The sequence below is a fragment of the Solanum tuberosum genome, unplaced genomic scaffold (genome assembly GCF_000226075.1).
Source record: "Solanum tuberosum cultivar DM 1-3 516 R44 unplaced genomic scaffold, SolTub_3.0 scf00180, whole genome shotgun sequence".
NCBI lineage: Eukaryota > Viridiplantae > Streptophyta > Magnoliopsida > Solanales > Solanaceae > Solanum > Solanum tuberosum.
In genome coordinates this window covers 557,448-580,028 of record NW_006239107.1, presented here as the reverse complement: position 1 = coordinate 580,028, position 22,581 = coordinate 557,448, and the positions used below count along the sequence as shown (strand labels likewise).

The window sequence follows — 22,581 nt, the reverse complement described above, 5'->3', positions numbered from 1 at the left end:
TGAGAATGCAACGTTTATATGCTAATAAAGTGACATTCAAAATCTGAAGCATGATTATCTATTTAACTGACCTAGCAAGTGTAATTCATAAACTAAGAGAATCTACACAACTAGGGTTCTGAGTACTATGCATGGAATTATATTAAATTGTCAAGAAACAAGTTATTTAGATTAAGAGAACATAATAATAAATCTTGAAAATCTAGAAACCCTAGGTCTGAATAGTTTATGAGAATCTGAAGAACTAACTGGATTCTAGGGACCTAATGGGTGAAAAGAACCGACTAGTAAAATCCCACATACCTGGTGACGGAATTCACCGAGAAATCCTTTAGATTTCGGGGATGAACCTTGAAGAACACTGATGTTTGTTCTTGAAAGAAACTGACACCTCTTTCTCCTATTTTCGTTCTAATTTGGATGATTTTTTAAGAATAAGGGTTATGGGTATGTCTGATTAGGTAATTAGACTTATTCTGAATAAAGCGACGTAGTTTAGTCATCAAACGACGTAGTTTTAAGTGCCCAAATGCATAGGAAAAACTCCAAAATGACCCTGACTTAAAAATGCTGACGAAGCCCATCCACGGAGGGAACAACGGTCCGTCAATTGGACTACCGACCATCGTTTGGGGTCGTCGTTCATGTTCTGCCCGACAGGGCTTCACTAAAATGAGCATAACTTTTTACTCTGAGCTTGAATTTTAGCAAACTCGATGACGTTGGAAAGAAGATTCAATTATCTTTAATTTGATAGGTCATGGGCCACCTAATTATTTCTGTGCTAAAAGATATGACCGTTTGAAGTTGACCTAACAATTATTTTCCTCTGAATAACTGCTGACCCTCACCTACGGCCCGTAGGTCCAACCACGGACCGTACTGGTCGATCGTGGGTGGGATCAGAGACCCTCAAAATCTGGACCCCAACAACGGACCCCACCTACGATCCATGGGTCCATCGACGGGCCGTGGCCCACGACCGTAGGTCTCATATATGGATCCTAAAATCCCCTAAGTCTAGGACTGAACCACGGAACCTCACTTACGGTCCGTGGTTCTACCTACGGTCCATCGGTGGCTTCCATTGGTTCTGACAGCAGATCTTGTAACGCTACATTTTTTATGTTTTCTCGAATTCGAGGTGTTACAATACTCATTTTAGAGTTCTTTTCAATATGCTAAAATAAACTGAGACATAATCAGTACCTTGAGAGAGAGAGAGTCATAATCTCTCTATGTAATTGATAAATCCTAATTCGATCGACCTTGTCAAATTGTTCCTACAAGTCTTCCCATACTTGTGAGCACTTATAGCATAAACGATTCATCAGAGAAGTTCCTCAGTAATTATGTTCATCAGTCATGAGAGAATAATGGTATTGCATGTTTCTTACTTCTCCTAATATTCTTCTTTGTACAATTCCTTCGAACATACACCTATTACGAATTCAAAAATTCTTTTTCCCAGAAGTGCAATCCTCATAAATCTGCTCCATATTTCAAAATTTATCAGATTCAACAAGTTTGATAATCACAAAAATTGAAGTATCAGAGGGACCTCTGAAACAAGGATGACTATAATTGATCTTCGTTGTCACCATGTATGGAATCTCAACAATTTAAAGTGCGAATCAAAAAATTAAATAAAAATCTAGCACATTCAATGTCGCTGGCTCTGATACCATGTTAGAAAGTGAGTTATGAAGCTAAAACCTCTATTAATGGAGAGTTTGAAATAGAGAAAACCATAGAAGAACGAAGCAGAAAATAAAATTTGTGTATTGAAAATATCTTCAACCGTCACTTTGTTTGTACATCATCTCCTCTATTTACGGAGGCGTGTAATTGATACAAAATATCTTATCCACTAAACTGTCAGTTAACCATATCCTAACAAACAACAACCGACAAATCAGTCACAACATTAGTAACTAACTAACCACGTGGATAACTAACTCATCCACGTCTGACTAATCCACATGGGTGAACAATCACATTATATTTCAATAATATACTCCCTATTTTATTATTCGCTCTAGTTTTAATTTGGTTGTCCTATTTTCTTTTTAATCCATTTTAAAAAAGAATGTATTTTTTTCCTTTTTGATAATTATTTAATTTCAACTTTTCACATAACACATTTTAAATCACAAGATTAAAGACAATTTTGATACATTTGACACAGAGGTGTATCTAGAGGGGGTGCCGTGGGTTCACGTGAACCCATGCTCCCCTCTCTAGATCATATATAGTAGTGTTATATTTTTTAAAATATATTTAAATATAGATGTGTGAACCCATGTTTAAAGTATCATATAAAAATGCGATGATGATTGGGTGCACTTCTCTAAGTGAGAGATAGAAATTTAAATCTTATATCTATCTTGTTTCTTTGAGTAACACTTTTCCAAGTGGTTATCAGTTACACTTTTGTTGTTTCAACTAATTTTTCTTTTGTTTTTTTTCTTTTGTTCTTTCAAATTTTCAAGTGTGTTACATTTAGAATTCCTAAAAAATTTAGCATTGTAAATTTTTTATATAATTAAATCAAATGTGTGTATTAAAATTTAAAACTAGTGTATTATATATTTTGGATCTATAATTTTTAAACTTTAATGATTCATATTGCGAACTAAAAGTCAAATCGATCAAATTTATATTAGAGATACATTTTTTCGTAATCGTGCAACCATCTAGCCGAGATCCTGGATACGCCTCTGATTTGACATATCTAATTTAAGATTACAAAATTCAAAAGTTCTTTATTTTCTTAAACTACGTGTACAAATCAAAATAAGATAAACAGATTGAAACGAATAAATATTTTCTTTGATGTAAAGCGAAAACTACTTCCATATCATGTCAATCCTAACGCGTTATGCCTTGCACTTTACCATTAACACCACCACCAACGTTCCCTTAATTATTTTTTCTTTCCTAATTTCTCATGATAATGTACATGAATAAATTGTCATAACGTAATTAAGCTAAATTGATTATCCATATTGGGGATTTATAGGGTAGTTCATTTATATGGTTGCATACAATTTAACGTTTCTCTCTCTCTCAATTTTGAACATGTAATAGTATAATTGTACTATTCTAGTCATTTAAAATTTTGAGATAAACCAACATTAAATCCTTCCATTTACAACCACTTTCTTGTCGATGATTAATTATTCGAATCTTGAATAAAAAAATATGTTTTAAGGGGAAACTAATTTAACAAGAAAATCAACCAATCATTATGACAACCCAGATAAGAAATAAATATGTATTGCTTCATACGTTAAATTTATTATATTTCAAAAATAATATCTTATTATTATTTACTAAAATATTTTTCAAATCAATATCAATCAACTTTAAAATATGTGATAAGTATCGAAAACAACTTTAAACTTGACCCAAATTATTAGTTTCGTCTCCGAACATTTGACAACCTTATAAACACTTATTACTTGACTAACTGAACTTAAATATACCTTCGATCTTACAACATTAGTGAAATACACCCCTAAATTCTCGCCGAAGTTTATGGGTGTCTTCAACACTTTTTTGAAATTTTTATTAAGAGTCCATACTCTTATAAGAATTTGAGATCATTTGTTGTGTCGTGTTGTATATTGGGGATATATCTATTTTGATTAGTTAAGTAAAATGATATTTTTATGGCTGTCAATAATTGAAAGACAAAACTAATAATTTACGTCAAATTTAGAAGTGTTTTTAATATTTTTTTAAAAATTAAACAGTATTTATGAATGGAAAGAGGACAAGGATAGGGGTGAGAATCTAAGAAGTTGATCCATTTTTTCATACACTTGATCACCAAGAAAAATCCAAGAATAGATATAATTGGGGAAGATAGATCCAATGTCTTGACAAATTCTATGCCTCTCTCTTCCCATGTCAGTTACTAGAGTACTAATTATTCTTCTCTCTCTCTTTCCATCTTCCTTTGTACATACAGAGTGGTCCCAGCAGATCCGAAAAGCTCCATTCTTTCCGCATTTTCCCTATGACATTGTACCATATAACAAGCATCTTTTTCTCCACACCATTTTCTGTAAAGTTTCACTTTCTCCCTGAGTTTCTTCTACTCTGATGGGTTTTCTTGGATTCTTTTCGTGCTAGCAAGGAGCTAGAGCTAGAGGTAATCTTGAATGAGAGATATATCTTGCTGGGGTTTGTTTTTTTCCCAACCTGTTGCATTTTTTAAGACTTGGGTGTTTAGTAGTTTCTTGAAAGTCTGCTCTTCGATGATAATCTTGGTGGATTTCTCTTGCTGGGGTTTGTTTTTTTCCTAAGCGGTTGCATTTTAAAAACTTGGGTCTTTGCTAATTTCTTGAAATTCTGACCTCTGATGATAATCTTGGTGGATTTCTCTTGCTGGGATTTGTTTTTTCCCCCAAGCGGTTGCATTTTAAAACTTGGGTCTTTGGTAATTTCTTGAAATTCTGACCTTTGATGATAATCTTGGTGGATTTCTCTTGTTGTTTTTTCTTTTCTTTTTCAAGCTGTTAATTGCATCTTTGTTTGTGTATTTTTGCTGTGTTGGGATGTTGGTGTTTGGGTGTTTTTTTATCTGTGCTCTTTGTGTTTGACTGTTGATTCTTTCTGTTGGATCTGTGCATTGTAATCTTTTTACCTTTAGTGGTTTTGTTCAGAATCTTTTGTTTTAAGTGCTTTGATTTTCCATTTCTTTATCTGTATGACTGGTGATGTATGTTTGTTTCTGAGTTTTTGAAATCTAACTCAAAAGTCAGATTGGTTCACCTTGTGTTGACTGTGACCCCAAAGAAGTTCTTCCTCTAATTGGTTGTTGGATGAGTGGATGTGTGACTTTGTATTGCCAACAGCTAATAATTAACTGAATTCGTTAGCATTTTCAAAATTTTGTTTGTTTCGTAGAACTATCTCATTAACTCCTTTGTCGTGATGCGAACGACTCTTAATTAGGTAGATTAGTCTTCCGGTTCCTTGTGCGAGGCCTTTAGAGAAAAATCGTGCGCAGTTAACCTGAAGCGGAGAATCTTCCTGTTCCATCTATTTATCTGTATGACTGGTGACGCATGTTTGTTTCTGAGTTTTTGAAATCTAACTCAAAAGTCAGATTGGTTCACCTTGTGTTGACTGTGACCCCAAAGAAGTTCTTCTTCCTCTTATTGGTTGTTGGATGAGTGGATGTGTGACTTTGTATTGTCAACAGCTAATAATTAACCAAATTTGTTAGCATTTTTAAAATTTTGTTTGTTTTGTAGAACTATCTCATTAACTCCTTTGTCGTGATGCGAATGACTCTAAATTAGGTAGAGTCGTTTGCATCACGGCAAAGGAGTTAATGAGATAGTTTTACGAAACAAACAAAATTTTGAAAATGCTAACAAATTCGGTTAATTATTAGCTGTTGGCAGTACAAAGTCTTCCCATTCCTTGTGTGAGGCCTTTTGAGGAAAATCGTGCGCAGTTAACCTAAAGCAGACAATATCACAGTATCTTCTTTTAGTCTTCCCGTTCCTTGAAAAAGTAAGGGCATTGCCTGATGATGGAAATTTTACTGTAAGATATTGAGGAATGATCCAGTTTTATATGCATGTTTACATTATATGTTATATTGGGTCATAGGCAGGGGTCAAAGAGCAGCACATTCTAACTCTTTGTCGTGTTCTGTCCCAGGGAGGAGGTGAAAATGCAGTACACTAATTATCGTCCAGGATATTACTACCCAAGAGATAATGTTGTCAACCTTACGGGTAATTCACAGTCAATACCCCACAGTGATATCGCCTGCAACAGTAGTAGAGGCTTACATCTTGCATTTCCTCCGTTTATGGTAGACGAGAGCCAGGATGTAGTTTATCAGAAAGAAATATTGAGACAGACAATACTCAAACACGATGCAACATTTAGATATCAGGTATATACATGGTCTTACCTTTGGCTAGCCTTTGAAACAGATTATTGCCATCTTGACGAAATATTCAACCAAGTCTTCAGTTTGTTTCATGTAAATGAATTGCACTTATATATCCTTTCATGTTTCTGGAATTAACTATCCTGATTTATTAATTTATAACTTGCTCTTTCTTGTGGATTACAGTAAACCTTTCATAAATGTTGCTAGACTTGGCGCTTCTTCTACCTATATATTCTCTCTTGAGCATTTTGTTTTCTTTTTCTTTCTCCATTTCATTACATCCTTTCTTTTGAAGAATGTAGTGTATTTGCTCAGTTTTGGTCTTGAGCAATGGTGATCTTGGGAGTGCTTCATCACTTGGTGATTCACTTAATTGATCATGATGGAGCAGAAGTTTGAATTGTGTTTTCTTTCAGGTCAATGAGCTGCATCGCTTATATGGAAGACAAAGGGAATTAATGGATGAGATGACAAAGAGAGAACTAGGAGAAGATCATATACACTTGCAAGCATCAAAGGCAAATACTTTTGTGTCTCTGTTTAGGTCTGACATTTCTGAGAAAACCTTTAGGCACTCAGTAAATCTCACGAGCATTGAACCATATGCACCAAGCAAAGAAATGTTTCAAGATCCCTTTAGTTCTGGTGCTGATAAAACTGTGCAACCAGGAGGTGACTGTCTTTCAGGTCAAAACATTTTAAACGAATGCAAGCCATCATCAATGAAGGACGACACGTCAAGGAAGAGAATGTTGGACCTTGAACTTCCAGCAGAAAAAGCCATTAATAATGAATACAGGGAGCAATTTGAGGAAGAAAATCCTGCGGCTAAAAAGACAAATATTTTGATCTCAGAACTTCAACCTCAATGTTCTTCGAAAGTCAACCTTGTTGCCTCTGGAAACTCTTCCAATTCTCCCTCAAGTTGTAGGGGTACCTTTCTTTTGTTTGACCTGAATGAACCTGTACAGCCTTTTGAGTCAGAGTGTCCAAATTCGGCATTTGAATCGAATAACATTCACGAGGAAATTAGGGTCGGAGATCTGGATTTATCCGGTATGGCACGTGCAGAATGCTCAACTCTGAATAAAGAAGGTATCCTGAATTTCCCTTGAGAAAAGATTCTGATCATAATTCTGAAGATGCCATCATGCTCTTTTCCTTTTATTGTTCTTGCACAATACCTGATTTTATTTCTTATGTTGCATCAGTTATTTCCTAATGACTGGCTTCTCCATAGGATTACAGCCTTTCTATCTAAAAGCTATTTATAGCATGAAGTTTCACAATTTTTATTATATGCACTTTCAGGGAGAGATGAAAGCAACTTGAAGTCGTTTGATGAAGTTTCTTCTGTTGGGAGAGCACTTCTTCCATGTAATCAACCAGCATCGTTGCCCTTAGAAAATGTAGACAAGATTCATGCTGAAACCACAACTGACAAATCACTGGTGATTTCCTCTTGGAGAGAATTTAAGCAGATTCCTGTTGCAGTACAAGCACTTTCATGCTTTAATACTGATGCATCATTCAGCAAGAGTACTGAGTCCTCTGTTAGGAATTCTAGTCTCACTGCAAAGAAGTTAAATATGGACCTAGGTCCTGCGTCCACTCCAACTTCTGGAAGTTTGACTTCTTGCTTTATGCAGCATGATGCAAGTGATAGTACAGGTGAACACATTGCTGCTGTAAAAGACAACAAGTTTTCAGACTACACAAGTTCTGGGAACGGCATGGACTTGAATTTGACACCTTCTACCTGTTTGTCTGACTGCCAGTCTGCACCCTCCTTCGACATTTCCCATCTTAATTTCCCTGAAGGCAGAAATGTAGAGATACATAAAAATTCTGAGGTTCCTGACAGTAACATGGTTCCTAATTCAACAGCTGAATATAGAAAATGCACCAGGGATAATCACCTTGTTGGTTCTAGAATTGATAGCAAGCTTTCAACAGCTAATATTTGCATCAACTTAAACTCTTGCATCAAAGAAGATCTAAAAGGTCCAAGTGAAGCAACAAAGTCTACTGCAGAAAGAGATCTAAAAGGTCCTGTTAGCCCAGAAAATAAGGAGTGCTCTCCACCTAGAGGAGATTCTGAGGACATTAATATCAGAACATCAATCCATTTGCCAAGAAGAGGCCATGATGATCCAATCGAGGAACCTGACACGGTTGCAGCTGATATACTTATTTTTATTTCATCATCTGTGGTCCACAGGTACTCAAAGAATGCCATTGGTGAACCATCTGAAACTTCCAGCAACTGTCTACGTGGGCTTGCTGAAGTTGCTACTTCTTTGGCAAGTAGTCAAGAGAATGAAGTTGAACAATCCATGGAAGTCCATTTCGGGCGCGATGTACTTCTTTCAGAAAGGACTGCTTCAAGTCGGATGAAGCTTAATCTGAGAAAGGGGCACATGGATAATAGTCTTAGTTACTTGAAGGTTGCAAAAAAGAAGGAAAAAGGCATTGTGTCTAATCAGCCAAGGAGGGGTCAAGCATGGAGGACAAAGGATCAGAAGGACCTTCAAGCAGATGTCTTACCTGCAGTGGAATCTCTTTTGCATCAAGTAAATGAAACAAGTGTTGCTTCAAAACCCAGTCCATGGAAAAAAACTCCGAGTAGGACGAGTTGCAGAGGTAGGAGACGGTCCAATGATGGAGAGAGAACAATGTGCTCACTCCTACTGCAGCATACTTTGGATAACAAACATGGGATCACAGACAGATTTTTGAAAGGCTGGGGGGTGACAAAAAAGCGGCAAAGGACTCGGAGAGCTAAGTCTTATGTGTCTCCTCTTTTCTTAGCTGCTGAGTAATTTAATGGAGAGTATATTTCTGGACTAATGTATTTATAGTACAGGAAGTTGACTGCTAGGCTTTTCTTGCCCTTTTTTTTAGTACTGTTGGAGATATTATGTACATATATTTAGCCAAGAATGCATATAGAATACTTCAATTACTCCAATGGAAGTGTTCATATTCAAGTTACCAATGGTAGAGACAACCACCCTTTTGTTCATAGTTGGTAACTTACTTAACATTAGTTTGGAATGAACAACTTTTTCTTTTTCTGAGTTTCACAACAAACCCCTAGTTCTTCTTGAAACCATTTTTTTTTTGTATTTATATTCACGTTGAAAGTTTGCATAAGGAAACAATAAGTATTTACTAAAATTGCTAGAATTTATGACGTTAAATTCAAATAATATACACAATCTAATGAGTTTATGGTCAATTGATGGCCATAAAGAATAATTTATTAGTTTATGGTTTCAAGCATTCTAGTCTAGTCTTTTAAGTGAATCCTAAGAACTTTCTTAAATCAAATTAAATGATATGTATTCTCTTTTTAATTCATAGGTTAATTTATTTCGATTGAAACATCGGGTACAAATAAATATATTTCCACATATATACATATTTGTTAATCACTTGGTTCAGTTTCAAATGTTCTGATCATCAAACCAACTATGATATTGAATGCAAAACTCAAAACGGTTTTTATACGAACTAAATATACAATTACTATAACTTTACCTTACGCACGAATTAATTAAGACAATTTTTTATTTTTACTTTCTATGCTTATTGTAATTTTTTTGTGAAGATTTATCTTTGCTACAATTACGCTTGTTCTCACATAAATTTGTCAATTCTACCAATAAGATCAAAGCTTCTTTCTTATTCCCTTCTTTCCACAAAACAAATTTTAACCAATTGTTTGGGGTCCTTCTTCCTTACATCAAAGTAAAAGGTATAATTTCAACAAAACATTTTTTTTCTTTATTTGGTAGTTAAAAGTTTCTTGATTCTTATTTTTAGAATTGAGTTTTCTTCTTGATGATCAAAACTTCTTGTTTCTATTGTTGGTAGTAGTACTTCTTGTTTCTTTTCTGAAAGCCTCAATGGTATGATTTGTTTATAGCCAAATTCATTCTTTCTTTTAACATAATCTGATTTTAGAAGTTTGTTGATAAAGAGTACCTCAATTAGGAGATCTAAATTCTTGGAATATAAGATTGTTCATCTAGCACATTGAAAATGGAGATGTTGATTAAATTTTCTAATATAATAATGCTGCTGATATATAATAGGGAATATCAAATATATGGTGTAATCTCACCTGAACAAAACAATGTAATTCCACAAAATGAGGTCTGGAAATCTCGCCTGAACAAGCAAGATTATATATTTGATGTCAAGAAATGGAGATGTTGATTAATTTAATATGACCAAAACATCTTTGCTAGAGTTTATGTTCTCAGCCTCTATGATGTTAGTGATATAGCCAAATTTGAGCATTAGGATTTTTCTGTTTATTGTTGATTGGGAGATAAGAATTTGTACTAATCTATTAGGATTAATTAGATGATAAGAGTTCAAGTTCGAGTTCGAGTTCAAGTTGGTGGAATGGACAGATGAAAGCAGTAACCGAAAGCTTCTGAAAAGAACATTTTCTTCTTGTCGTTTTATCCTGTTTTTTTCCTCCAACTGTTATGAAATAAGTGATAGCATATCCCTTTTTAGCTTTCTAGCTGCTCCAGTTCATGTAGGTTATGAATATAGAGGGAACTAAATGTATGTAATTATCCTTTTGTTGTAATCTGCATTTTATGACAGAATGTTGAGTTTAGCACACAAGCCATGGATGAAAAAGCATCCCCACCTGATCTTCACCAGTTAACATGTCCTTGTTTCTATCTATTTAGGACGCCAAAAGTGTGAAGTTGACAGTTCAAAAATCACTCTGGTACTTCTTGCTTTCAGGTCCCGGTGAGTACTCTTGTTTAGCAGTTTGGGAAGTAACAGAAAATATTCACAAAGATTTTTAGTTGCTTACTCTAAACCTCTCTATATCATGCTGAACATATTTGCAGGGGTGTTGGTTTGCTATTTCATTTCCTTTTCTTACAATGGCTGATGGAATACCTAAAAACCTGGAGAAAATCGAGCCTATAGTAAATCACGTGAGAAGGAATTCAACTGGAAGTGTAGGCTTTGAAATGGGAGGATACAAGGTCTTGTCACGTTATCTTGACGTTCCAAGAAGTTCATGCCATGATATGTGCAAACATGGTTATGAACATGATTCTCCAACAAAGGCAAAGATTCCCCGGCCCTCAAGAGCAACATTAGGGAAAATCCCAGAAAGGAAGAAAGTACCAGGCTCAACTAAACTACCTTCAGAGATCAAGAGCCAGACAACTTGCCAAGTCAACGGACAGGAAATGCAATCGTCCACCAAAAGAATAGCGCCTTCTGTAAATCAACAAAGTGACTCCAAGCTCAAGCCTTTGGAAGAAAATGCATCAAGAAGGCATCAAAGAAGATACAGTGATAACTTTATACCTGGGAGTTCTTCGAAAGTTCAAGAGTCTCTATCGAATGGATCTAGCAGTAGACAAAACCACAGCTGTAAAATGGAGAACGACGGTGGGTCCTCAGAGCTAAGAAAGAAAAAGAGTGTTGTTACCTCAACTGTTTCATTGTCTCCAAAATCTTCTGTGAAAAAAGTATCGAGCACAGCATCCAGTAACAACTCTCCCAGAAAGGCATCTCAACTTAACAGTAGGACTAGTCTTGCACCAAGCAAGACTGGGAAAATCAGTCATGAAAATGTGACAAAGAAGACGTCGCATCTTAGAGAATCAAAGACTAAAAGCAACACTACAGGTATTTCCCAGGAAAATAGTAAGGCCAAAGAATCCTCTTTGCATAGAGATGGTCCAAAACGAGGAAAGACAGCTTCATCATCCCTTTGTTCCCCATCATTTTCACCATCTTCAGGTGGTAGTAACTCAAGAAATATTGACACCACTACCCAGTCGTCCGTTTCCTCGTCTTCATTGATGTCACCATTATCAAACTCAGCAAATGAGTCTGCTCACTGTGATGAAACAAGCTCTAGCACCAGTCAAAATGGAACTACAACTCAGAAGCAAGGCACAAAACCTCAGAAAGCTGGACAAGTTGGCTTAGAAAATGAAGATTGCAGTCCTAAACTGCTCAAGTTCAAAAAAGGGAAGACAATTGATATCCAATCTGAGAATGACAGTCCGCGGAAACAAAAGTTGAGGCAAGTCACCATAAAAGATAAGGGCGAAAATGAAAATGGTAATCCAATAGGAAAAGGCTTGAGAAAATCCACTGCTGATGGCCATTCATATGCTGCGAAAGACGAAGTTGTGACAGTAAATCTTCGATCCAATGGTATAGAGGATTCAAAAGAAACTCCAAGTTTGTTCAACAACGTGATTGAAGTTACTGCAAGCAAGCTTGCCAAGACTAGGAGAAGCAAGGTCAAGGCTCTGGTGGGTGCTTTTGAAACTATAATCTCCCTTCAGGATCAAAAATCCTCTCCAGTAATTGGAAGATCATAACTTACATTTCTCTTTACAGAAGGAATCTGTCCGCCAGGTGCAGGATTCCAAGCAATAATCTGTATGTTAATACTTTGTTACTGTCCTTGTGACTATTACTTTAGGTAGTTGTAGGGATTGATCACTCAAATTTGATTTCTAATCGAGTTAATGAGTGCTTAGAACAGTCTAATCAGAGAAATTTGGTTGAGCTTAAGATATTCTTCGATGAGTAACTCACCCACGTAAGCTTTCAGTAGCTGAGGCACTTGTTAGCATATTAAGTCTTAACATCAAGTATTGGTTTTATTCTGCATAACAGAATAGTCCAGACTTTAAAATTCTTTGTTGAGGATGATACACAGTTATCCTAATTCTTTATGCCTGTACATATTTGTTCAATAAACAACAGAAATTTCGGAGGATTACTCTGAAGCCAAGTAGAAATCAAAATGTTGTATTTATATTCATGTTTACCAAAACATTCTTTAGCTTTACAAGACTGGAAAAAGAAAATAAGTCCATCAATTAGTAGAACATTGACTACTGGAAGTAGTAAGATTTGCACTCTATTTTAAAATTAAGAGTTTCACTTCTTGAAATGCATTTCATCTCCCATTAAAGACTCCACTAAAAACCAAGCTATCGCCTCCTAATGATGCCTCCCACTCTGTGGATGAGATCCTGATTTGAGATAATGAAATAACCACCTCCCGCATTTCTGGTCTGTTAATTGCATTTTCACTTAGACACCACTCTGCAATTTCGGCCATCTGTAGTGTAATGAGAAAATATCAGCTCTAGATGCATAGTCTACTGGCCATCAAAATAGAAGTAGAAGAATTAGAGACTTGGACATCAAGATTTTTTAGATTTCCAACCTTGTATATATCTTCCATGGGGTAGCATCCCTTGAGATTTTCATCTATAAAAGATTCTAATGCTGAGTCTGGATCCTCGTCTTGGAAAATTTCGTGAATCTGACCATTCATTTGACACCTTTTTTGTTAATGGAAGACTACATAAAACGTATATAAATTTAAGCTGTAACAAGCAAGAAAGTGATCTCCTGACATCCATGCTCTAAGAAATGCATACATCTCACTTATTCTTCATTTTAGGTTCTTCTTTCGTATAAGCATTTTTTAGTATTTCAAGTCATGTTCTAAAATAGAGTCATTTCTTTCGGATGGTCATTCATATGGTTGTGTTTCATTCCTTAATATATCTCTGCTAAATAGTTGACTTACAATTGAGATGAGTGATTTCATCTTGTTTGGATCCCCATTTTCACGAATGAGTGCACGTTTGCCAGTAATTAGTTCTGCAAGAACTACTCCAAATGCAAAAACATCTGTTTTGGTAGTTATCTGCAGCTCTTTCACAGATCTGTAACATATGAGACATCAGAAGCAAATCTTACAAATTCTTCTAATCATATGGTTCTGATGTTGCAAGACAATATAGCACTCCATTGTAAAAAAACAAGAAAGGACTAGCAAGAATGACTAAATGCAGATGCTTACTCAGGGGGGAGATATCCTGGTGTTCCAACGAGGCGGGTTGCCAAGAATTCATCTTCATTGGTTCGACCAACTAGTTTTGCCAGGCCAAAATCTGCAACCTATAAAAGAGCACTTTCTTGGATGTATGATAAATGAAAACTACAAATTCTTCACTAAAGTTTTAGTTCATCTATCTATGTACTTGAAGGAGTCAAGAAGGCACCTTAGCTCTCATGGCTTCATCCAGTAGAATGTTACTCGTTTTAATATCACGGTGAACATACCGAGATTTTGTATGGTCATGGATATACTCGATACCCCTTGCAGTATCTACAGAAATCTGTGTTCTTGTAGTCCAACTTAGAGGCTTATGACCTGGTTCAGAACAAGTGGATGTGAGCTAACTAATGATTCGGCTTAATTCTTCTTTTTTGCCTTTTGAAATCTTATTTCTTTTTATCCTTTCTCCATATTGGTTGAAGCTTCTCAGCATGCCTAAACAGAGTTATACAGTTTATGATATCTTTTAACTAGTGGACTGTTATCGCTTAAATTTTGGATCAAAATGAGCTTAAGGTTGAATTTACATGTTATTGAATACCTTTTAGCAGTGGTTGATGAAGATGTTCATTGAGAGAGCCATTTGTAACATACTCATAGACCAAGTAGAGGTGATCATCCCCGCTGGCATATCCCAATAGCTCCACCTACACGATGAACTCTTCATAAATACTGGAGCATCATCGAAGTAAATTGCAGCTTTCAGTTATTAAATCTGATTACTTACCACATTTATGTGATGGATCTTGCATAAGACTTTGAGCTCTGCCATAAACTCCTTGGACTTGTTGGACCTCATCTTTTTTATTGCAACTTCCTAGAATCAGTTTGATAATCGCCTTTTAATTGCGAGGCACAGAAGAATCTGAGTTGGCTTGAGAAAAAATGAAACAAAAGGAAGTGCTAGATACCTGCTTTCCAATCGTCCCATAATACACACTCCCATATCCACCTACCCCGATAATCCTAGACTCATCACAATCGCTTGTAGCTTCTGCTATTTCCTCAAGACTGTATATTACTGGCCTTTCTGATTCGAAAACTGGCATTTCTGCAGAGTTGAATAAATTGATTGTGTTAATTTTCTGCCATGCAATATTTTCCTGTTTTGCATAAATTTATCATCATAAATAAATGGAAAACAGTAAACCTTCAGTATGATCTTTATACATGTACTGCTTCTGAAGTGACATGGTTTTTTTTGTACTAAAGCTTTTGGAAACAGCTGCAGCATCCTCCTTGACGCGTCTCTGCAATCTATTTCTCCTTAGAATAAATACTATCACAGTGCAGATTGAAAGTACTGTCACAGCTGATAATATTCCAACTAATACCATCCATTTGTGTGCTTTGTGATTCTTTCCTGTTGAATGATGGGTAAAATGAAGCAACGAAAAGTCAATTTCTAATAATCAAATAGCCACTGTTTAATGTATACACTATCTAATAACTTCCTGAGTTATTTCATTTACATTTTATGGAAATCTTTGCTAACCAAGGATGAGAATTGAGATACTGACACTATTTAACTGATGAAAAAAACAGAAATTTGCTAATAGGAGATGATCTAATTCGCCAACAGTCTCAAGACGCTTATAAGCAAGCTATCTGCTTTCATGATTTGATTTCTCAGATTGTCAATCAGCTAATAACTATTCTCTCATAAAATCACTTTCTCGATGTTGAAGGAAATTGGAATCAAGAAGAACGGTGACTTTCTGAGATGATAACTATTAGTTGAGTGACAATATGAGAAATCAATATGATGATCTAATTGTTTAGTCAACATAGTAATACATAGTTGATGAGATAAAAAAGAGACAAATCTCAATACAAGATATAACTCACCGGTACTTGGTAGAGGAACTCCATTTTTGTACATGGGCACATATAATAGCCATCCAACATCTACAAACTGTGGCCGTTTCAAATAAGGATTCAAGTTCTCAATATCACTGACTTGAGAAGAAAGTGAATCTCCGATACTTGATAAAGTATCGTGCTGCTGAACAGTATACGTCACCACAGTCTTTTGTTCATCTTCCACACATCCACACAATAGATGCATAGTTACATTTTCCCCAGCCTTGTAACTTTTATCTTCTCCACCAACTTCCCAAGCCTGTCCACTATAAATGTCATTAGAAACTTTTGCAAATGTATCCCCAAACTGCAGATTGAAAATCGTATCATAGAAATATCCAACAGTTCCATTAACATCTTTGCAAGTACAAGGTACATTTACTAGGTAGTCTTGTCTGTCATCATAGCTAATCGGCTCGATTGCTGATGCATTGACAGAGTAAAAAAAGGTGATATTCTGTTTTGAGAGACTATTGTGCTGATAGAGGAAAGCATTGCACGTCTTGATGTGATCAGAACATGGAAAAGGGTGGATGTTAGTTAACTGAGGTGGTATAGCAGAAGTAAAATTTGTTATGATTTTAGGGAAAATCAGAGGAAGCAGGAAGTAAAAAATGAGGATACAACACCAAGAAGCCATAAGCCTTGGCATGAAAAAGTACTCTGCCTTGTGAAATAAAAGGAAAGAATATCAGGTCATGAAAATTATGATATTCTGATAGAATATTTCCCCTTTGTCAGATCCTATTTGTTGTTTTGTTTGTTGACATATACAGTAATATAAACATAATGCTACTTCGTCATTGCCTTTTGTAGAAATGTAGGGTAAGACTGGTACAATAGAGACCCTGCACATATCGGAAGCTTAGTGTGTTTGCCATATATGAAACATATAGCAGTATTATATCATATTGTATTTTACAATGTTTCTGCATCAGTTGGAACCTTTGGTTTTTACTGTTTACAATGCATACTTGCCGATTTTTACAATGCAGCAAATGAAGATACCTGGACTCTAGTAGTAATGCTAGTGCTACTCTAGTATATACTACTGCCTCCATTTTAATTTATTTGTATGGTTTTGACTTGACACAGATTTTTATTCTGTATCTTGTGTCTTAAACAAAAAAGGAAGAGACATTATTTTTTAAACGAACTAAAAAAATTAAGACAAACGAATTGAAACGGATGGAGTATATTTTTTTTTTTTTACTCCATAAAAAATTACATTTCAAGGCAAAATTTTCAAGATATTGTAAAGCTGTTTAAACCAATCAGTGGAGGTGGAGTTTCCTAGTATGAGGCCAATTCATTAGACGACCCTTTAAAATTTTAAATCATTAAGAATTGGATATAACATTTAATGGAAATGAAAATTATGTCACTAATCTTAAGATTAGCTGTTGTACAACTACAAATAGGAAAGGTTACATATTTTAAAGTGATTCAATGCAGGCGAATTCTGCCTCTATAGTTTACCGAATTAATTGCTTTTGCTCAGATCATGTATATATATGTGTAAAAAAAATACTTACCCACAATATATAGCACATGTCATTATCACCCTACGTATTGCAATTGAGGTTACAATATATTAATGAACTAATAATCGTAGTCAAAACATAAGTATTACTTGTTAAATGTGAACAAATTAAATTGGTGCCGGCGAAGCAAATTAAGTGTATCACGTACGACTAATCAGCCGGCCACTATTTATGATACATGTTATACTATAAATTTGTTTTTAGGTCCAAAAAGATATTGAAATTCTAAATAGAATTACGTAATTATGTGTAGTTTAATTTAACATGCCATAGCAATTTAGTTACGGAAGATCAAATATGATCACTCTAATAGTGAGAAAATTATACTATATAGATAGCTTAAATATTTTTTTTACGTATATATCCCTTGAAAAGCATAAATTATAGAGTAAATTTTAGGTTTAGCAAACATAAAAATCATATTTGTATGTTATAACTATAGTTTATATAATCGCGCTCCATAGCAAACTTTAAGTTTGCTATGGCTATTAATATGTATATTTCGGTATACATATACAAATAAATCAATTGTATAATATGTTTCTGTATACATATACAAAAGAATCAATTGTATAATCTGTGTTTGTATAAAGCGAGAAAGAGAGAAAGACAAAAGAAAACTGGGTAGGAGAAGATCTGTATTTGTATAATTATAAGTGTATAGGACGAAAATATACTTATTTGTATTTGTATATACAATTTTCTCTCGCTTTATACAAAAACAAACGCAATTTATACATTTGTGTTTGTATAAAGTGAGAGAGGCGAGAGAGAGTGGCGATCGAGATTCTCTGGGGAGAGAGGCGAACGAAAAGACATGTATATATACAATTTTCTCTCGCTTTATACAAACACAAACGTAATTTATACATTTGTGTTTGTATAAAGTGAGAGAAGTGAGAGAGAGACTGCCGAGCGAGAAATGGAGAGTGGCGAGCGAGAAATCTGGGGAGAGAGGCGAATGGCAACTGTTTGTTACAGATTACAATTAAATCAAACTATGGTTATAGCATTTAATTTGAATTAACAGTTTGCTATTTTATACAATTTTTTCATTATATGTGACATGGAGATTTATATCCCATTGAAGTAATTTTATATATATATGTGACATGGAAATTTATTTTGTTTCTGTAAGTAAAATTTGTGTTTTATTCTCCATTATTTTCTTGATCACCAAATTTTACACTTCGTACAATAGGGGAAAAAAACTAACATTAATCTTCTTAATTCAGTTGGTGATGCATTCGACAAATAAATAATTATAGATGTGCATCAACAAGGGCAGAGCTAGAAATCCGCATACGGGTTCTGTTGGGTCAATAATTTTTGTTCGAATAGTTTATTTATAATAAAGAAATTTCTTAAATATATACATTAAGTTTAGAGTCAATTATTAACATGAAATCATCTTTCTAAAATTTAGAATCCATCTAAAGTTAAACTTTTGACTACAGTATCATGTGGCAAATTTTCGACGGGCTAAGAGCAAAATGGGCCCAAAAGTTTCACTAAAAAAACTTGCAAAATTAAATTAAATTGTGGTGTAACCGCAATACAATCGTGATGAAAGAAATCTTCCCTTTTATCATTTCTTGTGTGATTCTATCGTAGCTTTAATTCAAGGAAAAATTACAGAATATGACAAACATACCTATATTCAAGAAAAATAGCTATATTTTATTTTTTTCATAATATATGGATATAACTACACAATAAATAGCAAAGTTAATTATATACAAATAAATAATTTTTTATATACATTCAATATAAATAAATACAAAATAGGAAAGTTATTATTGAATGCCTAATTAATTATTGCAGGCACGTTTTACGTGATCTTTTTCCAATGTTTACCATCATCAACTTTTTCTCTTTCATGCCTAATTAATTTGGCTTAAAGTATTTTAATTAATGAATAAGTGAATTTCTTTCTGGGCAATTAAGAATCGTTGATAGGCTTCATTTTTGTATGCATATTCTTTGTATCTTATTTAACTATATTTATGTATATTAATATTTAACTATATTTTTGTATGCATATTCGTTGTATCTTATTTAACTATATTTATGTATATTAATATTTAACTATATTTTTGTATGCATATTCGTTGTATCTTATTTAACTATATTTATGTATATTAATATTTAACTATATTTTTGTATGCATATTCGTTGTATCTTATTTAACTATATTTATGTATATTAATATTTAACTATATTTTTGTATGCATATTCGTTGTATCTTATTTAACTATATTTATGTATATTAATATTTAACTATATTTTTGTATGCATATTCGTTGTATCTTATTTAACTATATTTATGTATATTAATATTTAACTATATTTTTGTATGCATATTCGTTGTATCTTATTTAACTATATTTATGTATATTAATATTTAACTATATTTTTGTATGCATATTCGTTGTATCTTATTTAACTATATTTATGTATATTAGTATTGCTAAATAGTAATTGCTCACACGGTTTCGTCTTCTTTAGCCATTTTTATCAAGGAATATCGGTAACATAACTTTGTTCGGGATGAATTTATAATAGGATTTATTGTGCCTCCTAAAATACACACATTGGTTATAACATGTTCATGTTTAAAGTTAAATCCAATCAAAAATAGTTGTATGCAAATAAAATCACTTTTATTCAATAATTGTATATTTACTCAAATGGTATATCCTAAATATATGGGTATGTATTCCTATGTATTTTTAGTTAAATGTATTTTAGTTTTTACCTTCATTGATTTTTTAATTAACGTTTTCTCTAAGTTTTATTCAGTCATTATTATGACATATCAATACCACATCTTTTGAGACAACAAGAGAATGGAGTATTTAAACTGACAAGAATATGATCGGGTATGTCTTTAAATAAGTAATTATTAGTTCTAATGTTAATAATGGAAAGTTGCTCATTGTATGGACGTAAATTAGGACCGTGAGTTATATTTAGAGTCAATTCATTATTTAGTTTATTGTACTTAAAGATGTATTAGTGTATAAATAGAAAAATAAAAATGTATACAAAAATACAGCGAAAAAAAGATATAAAAATGTAGTCATTTATTGTAAATAACATACTTATAGCTATTGAACTTCAATAACCCTATAAATATAGTCATTTTTGTAAGTTGCTCATCATTCAATCTGAAGGAAAAATATGATCGAATTAATTCTTACGATAGATATTCATCAGCTCCTTCAAAAAAATTGAAAATTAATTATTTTTATTTTTACTGAGTGACTCTTCAATTATTTTATCGAAAAATGCTATCGATGATGTCAATCAATTTCTATCACTCGATAAATGATTCTTTTTGGGGAAAATTGTGCATTATAGCAAACTATTAATTCAAAATAAATGTTATAACTACTGTTTCATTTAATTCCAATTCGCAACAAACTTCTTGCCATTCGCCGAGCCAATCAATTTCTCAGCCCTGAATCTCGCTCGCCATTCTCAGTTCTCTCCCTCGCCTCTACAAACACAAATGTATCAATTATGTTTGTGTTTGTATAAGGCAAGAGAGACTGTATATACAAATACAAATACATATCTCTCCGTCCTATACACTTATAATTATACAAATACAAATCTTTCCCTATCCAGTTCTCTTTTGCCTTTCTCTCTCTCGCTTTATACAAATACAATGTATAGTTTGTGTTTGTATAAAGCGAGAGAGATTTGATATATAAATACAAATGTTTTGACTCGATTCAATTGTATACATATTCAAATTTTATGTAGATATACAAACACAATCATTGATACATATACATAGTAGTTACGTATATACAATTATACATATACAGTTCACATCTCTCCACTCTCTGTCCTCTCTCGCTCGCCTCTCTCCTCTCACTCCTAATCTCATTCGCCACTCTAGCCTAACACAAAGAACATATACATATACAAACACAAATTTTCATAGCACAGACGCCCGATTTATACAAATCGTCGTGATTTATATAAATTGCCACAATTTATACAAATTAAATCAGATGCTCCATAGCAAACATAATTTGACTATGAAGCACAAATAGCAAAAATATAGTTATAGAACGCTAATATAATTTTTATGTTTGATATTCCTAAAATTTACTCTCTTTTTATAACTAGTGATATCGACTAAAGGAACCCAACAAACGTGTACCAATTATATATATGATGATGCATCTTGAAATGTCTTTGAAAGAGATTTATCGTCAAGTTGCTATTAGACATATAGAATATTGTAAAGCTTATATTGTAAAGAAAACAATTGTCTTTCCTTTTCAATGTACACAAATATAACTCCAATGTCCATTTCTATTAGGTCCAGCCTATGACAAATTAAGATACAAAATGGTCCAACCTGATTTAAAAGCCCTTAATTTCTCTAAGCATCTTGTAATTTAATACATACATGTAGCCTGTAGGGACAAGACTTTATTGCAATATTCAACTCTTATCATTTCTAGAATTCCCCACCAATTATTTTATCCTCTCTGCTAAATTAATTAGATTAACTTCAATATTTTAAATTTATGATTTAGATGTTCAAAAATTATATGAAAAATATTATGAGTTACAATCTTTTTCATATTAATATGATGAAAATATATATATTAAAATATTGATTAAAGTCCTGACTCTCGAAAAGTGAAATCTGACGAATAAAAATAACGGAAGTGATTAATATGAAGGTCGTGTGCGGCTTCGTGTAGAACCCACACCAAATCATTTTGAGATCATCCATTGGTCCCTTTTTTTTTTGTTTTCTTTTAAGTGGTGATGACTGATGAAGAATCATCTATGTGAGATCCATCGTAACATGCTTATAAATTTAAATTGTTTTTTGGTTAATTTTGCTACGTATAACATATTATGGGTCCATTGGTTAGTTTGGGTCTTACTAGGTACGTAAATGGTCGTCACTAGTCCTAAATTGGAATGAATTTTTCTAAAACTTAGTTTAGAAGGTGAGATAAATTTATTTTTTTCAAAGATTGAGGATGTAAACGAAACCATTAACCTCTCAAACCAGCCCAAAAATACTCCAATATGCTTTTTACTTCAATTTCAGATCACTATGTAAATAACAAACTTGACATATATACATATTGCTCAAGTAAACTTGTCTACAAGAAAGAAAAGAAAAAAAAGTAAAAGCAATTCAGTATGCTAGGATATTGCGCAGTAAATTAAACTTAATAAGACGATTACCGTAATTTATTATATGAAATACTTAATAAGTTTATGTGTACTTAAAATGCATCAAATAATGCACGAGTGTTTAGTAACAAAAATGTGGTATA

General features: G+C 33.5%; 3 protein-coding genes across 3 annotated transcripts; 2 read left to right on the top strand and 1 right to left on the bottom strand.

Moving 5' to 3' along the window:
* Nucleotides 1-3,798: 3,798 nt before the first annotated feature.
* Nucleotides 3,799-9,004, top strand: LOC102581330 (uncharacterized). The gene is made up of 4 exons (XM_006354705.2): nucleotides 3,799-4,159; nucleotides 5,683-5,923; nucleotides 6,340-7,018; nucleotides 7,235-9,004. The coding sequence occupies exons 2-4, from the start codon at nucleotides 5,696-5,698 to the stop codon at nucleotides 8,743-8,745; spliced, it is 2,418 nt and encodes an 805-aa protein (XP_006354767.1). The 5' UTR covers nucleotides 3,799-4,159; nucleotides 5,683-5,695; the 3' UTR covers nucleotides 8,746-9,004.
* Nucleotides 9,005-10,818: 1,814 nt separating this feature from the next.
* Nucleotides 10,819-12,718, top strand: LOC102601742 (suppressor protein SRP40-like). Its single transcript, XM_006354763.2, has one exon. It carries the CDS (start codon nucleotides 10,843-10,845, stop codon nucleotides 12,307-12,309), a length of 1,467 nt encoding a protein of 488 aa, XP_006354825.1. The 5' UTR covers nucleotides 10,819-10,842; the 3' UTR covers nucleotides 12,310-12,718.
* A 178-nt stretch (nucleotides 12,719-12,896) lies between these two features.
* LOC102601410 (lysM domain receptor-like kinase 3) lies at nucleotides 12,897-16,356 on the bottom strand. The gene is made up of 10 exons (XM_006354762.1): nucleotides 15,688-16,356; nucleotides 15,004-15,211; nucleotides 14,765-14,904; nucleotides 14,581-14,670; nucleotides 14,395-14,500; nucleotides 14,017-14,168; nucleotides 13,815-13,912; nucleotides 13,539-13,677; nucleotides 13,170-13,268; nucleotides 12,897-13,061 (listed from the first exon to the last, which is right to left on the bottom strand). The coding sequence occupies exons 1-10, from the start codon at nucleotides 16,354-16,356 to the stop codon at nucleotides 12,897-12,899; spliced, it is 1,866 nt and encodes a 621-aa protein (XP_006354824.1).
* Nucleotides 16,357-22,581: the final 6,225 nt, after the last annotated feature.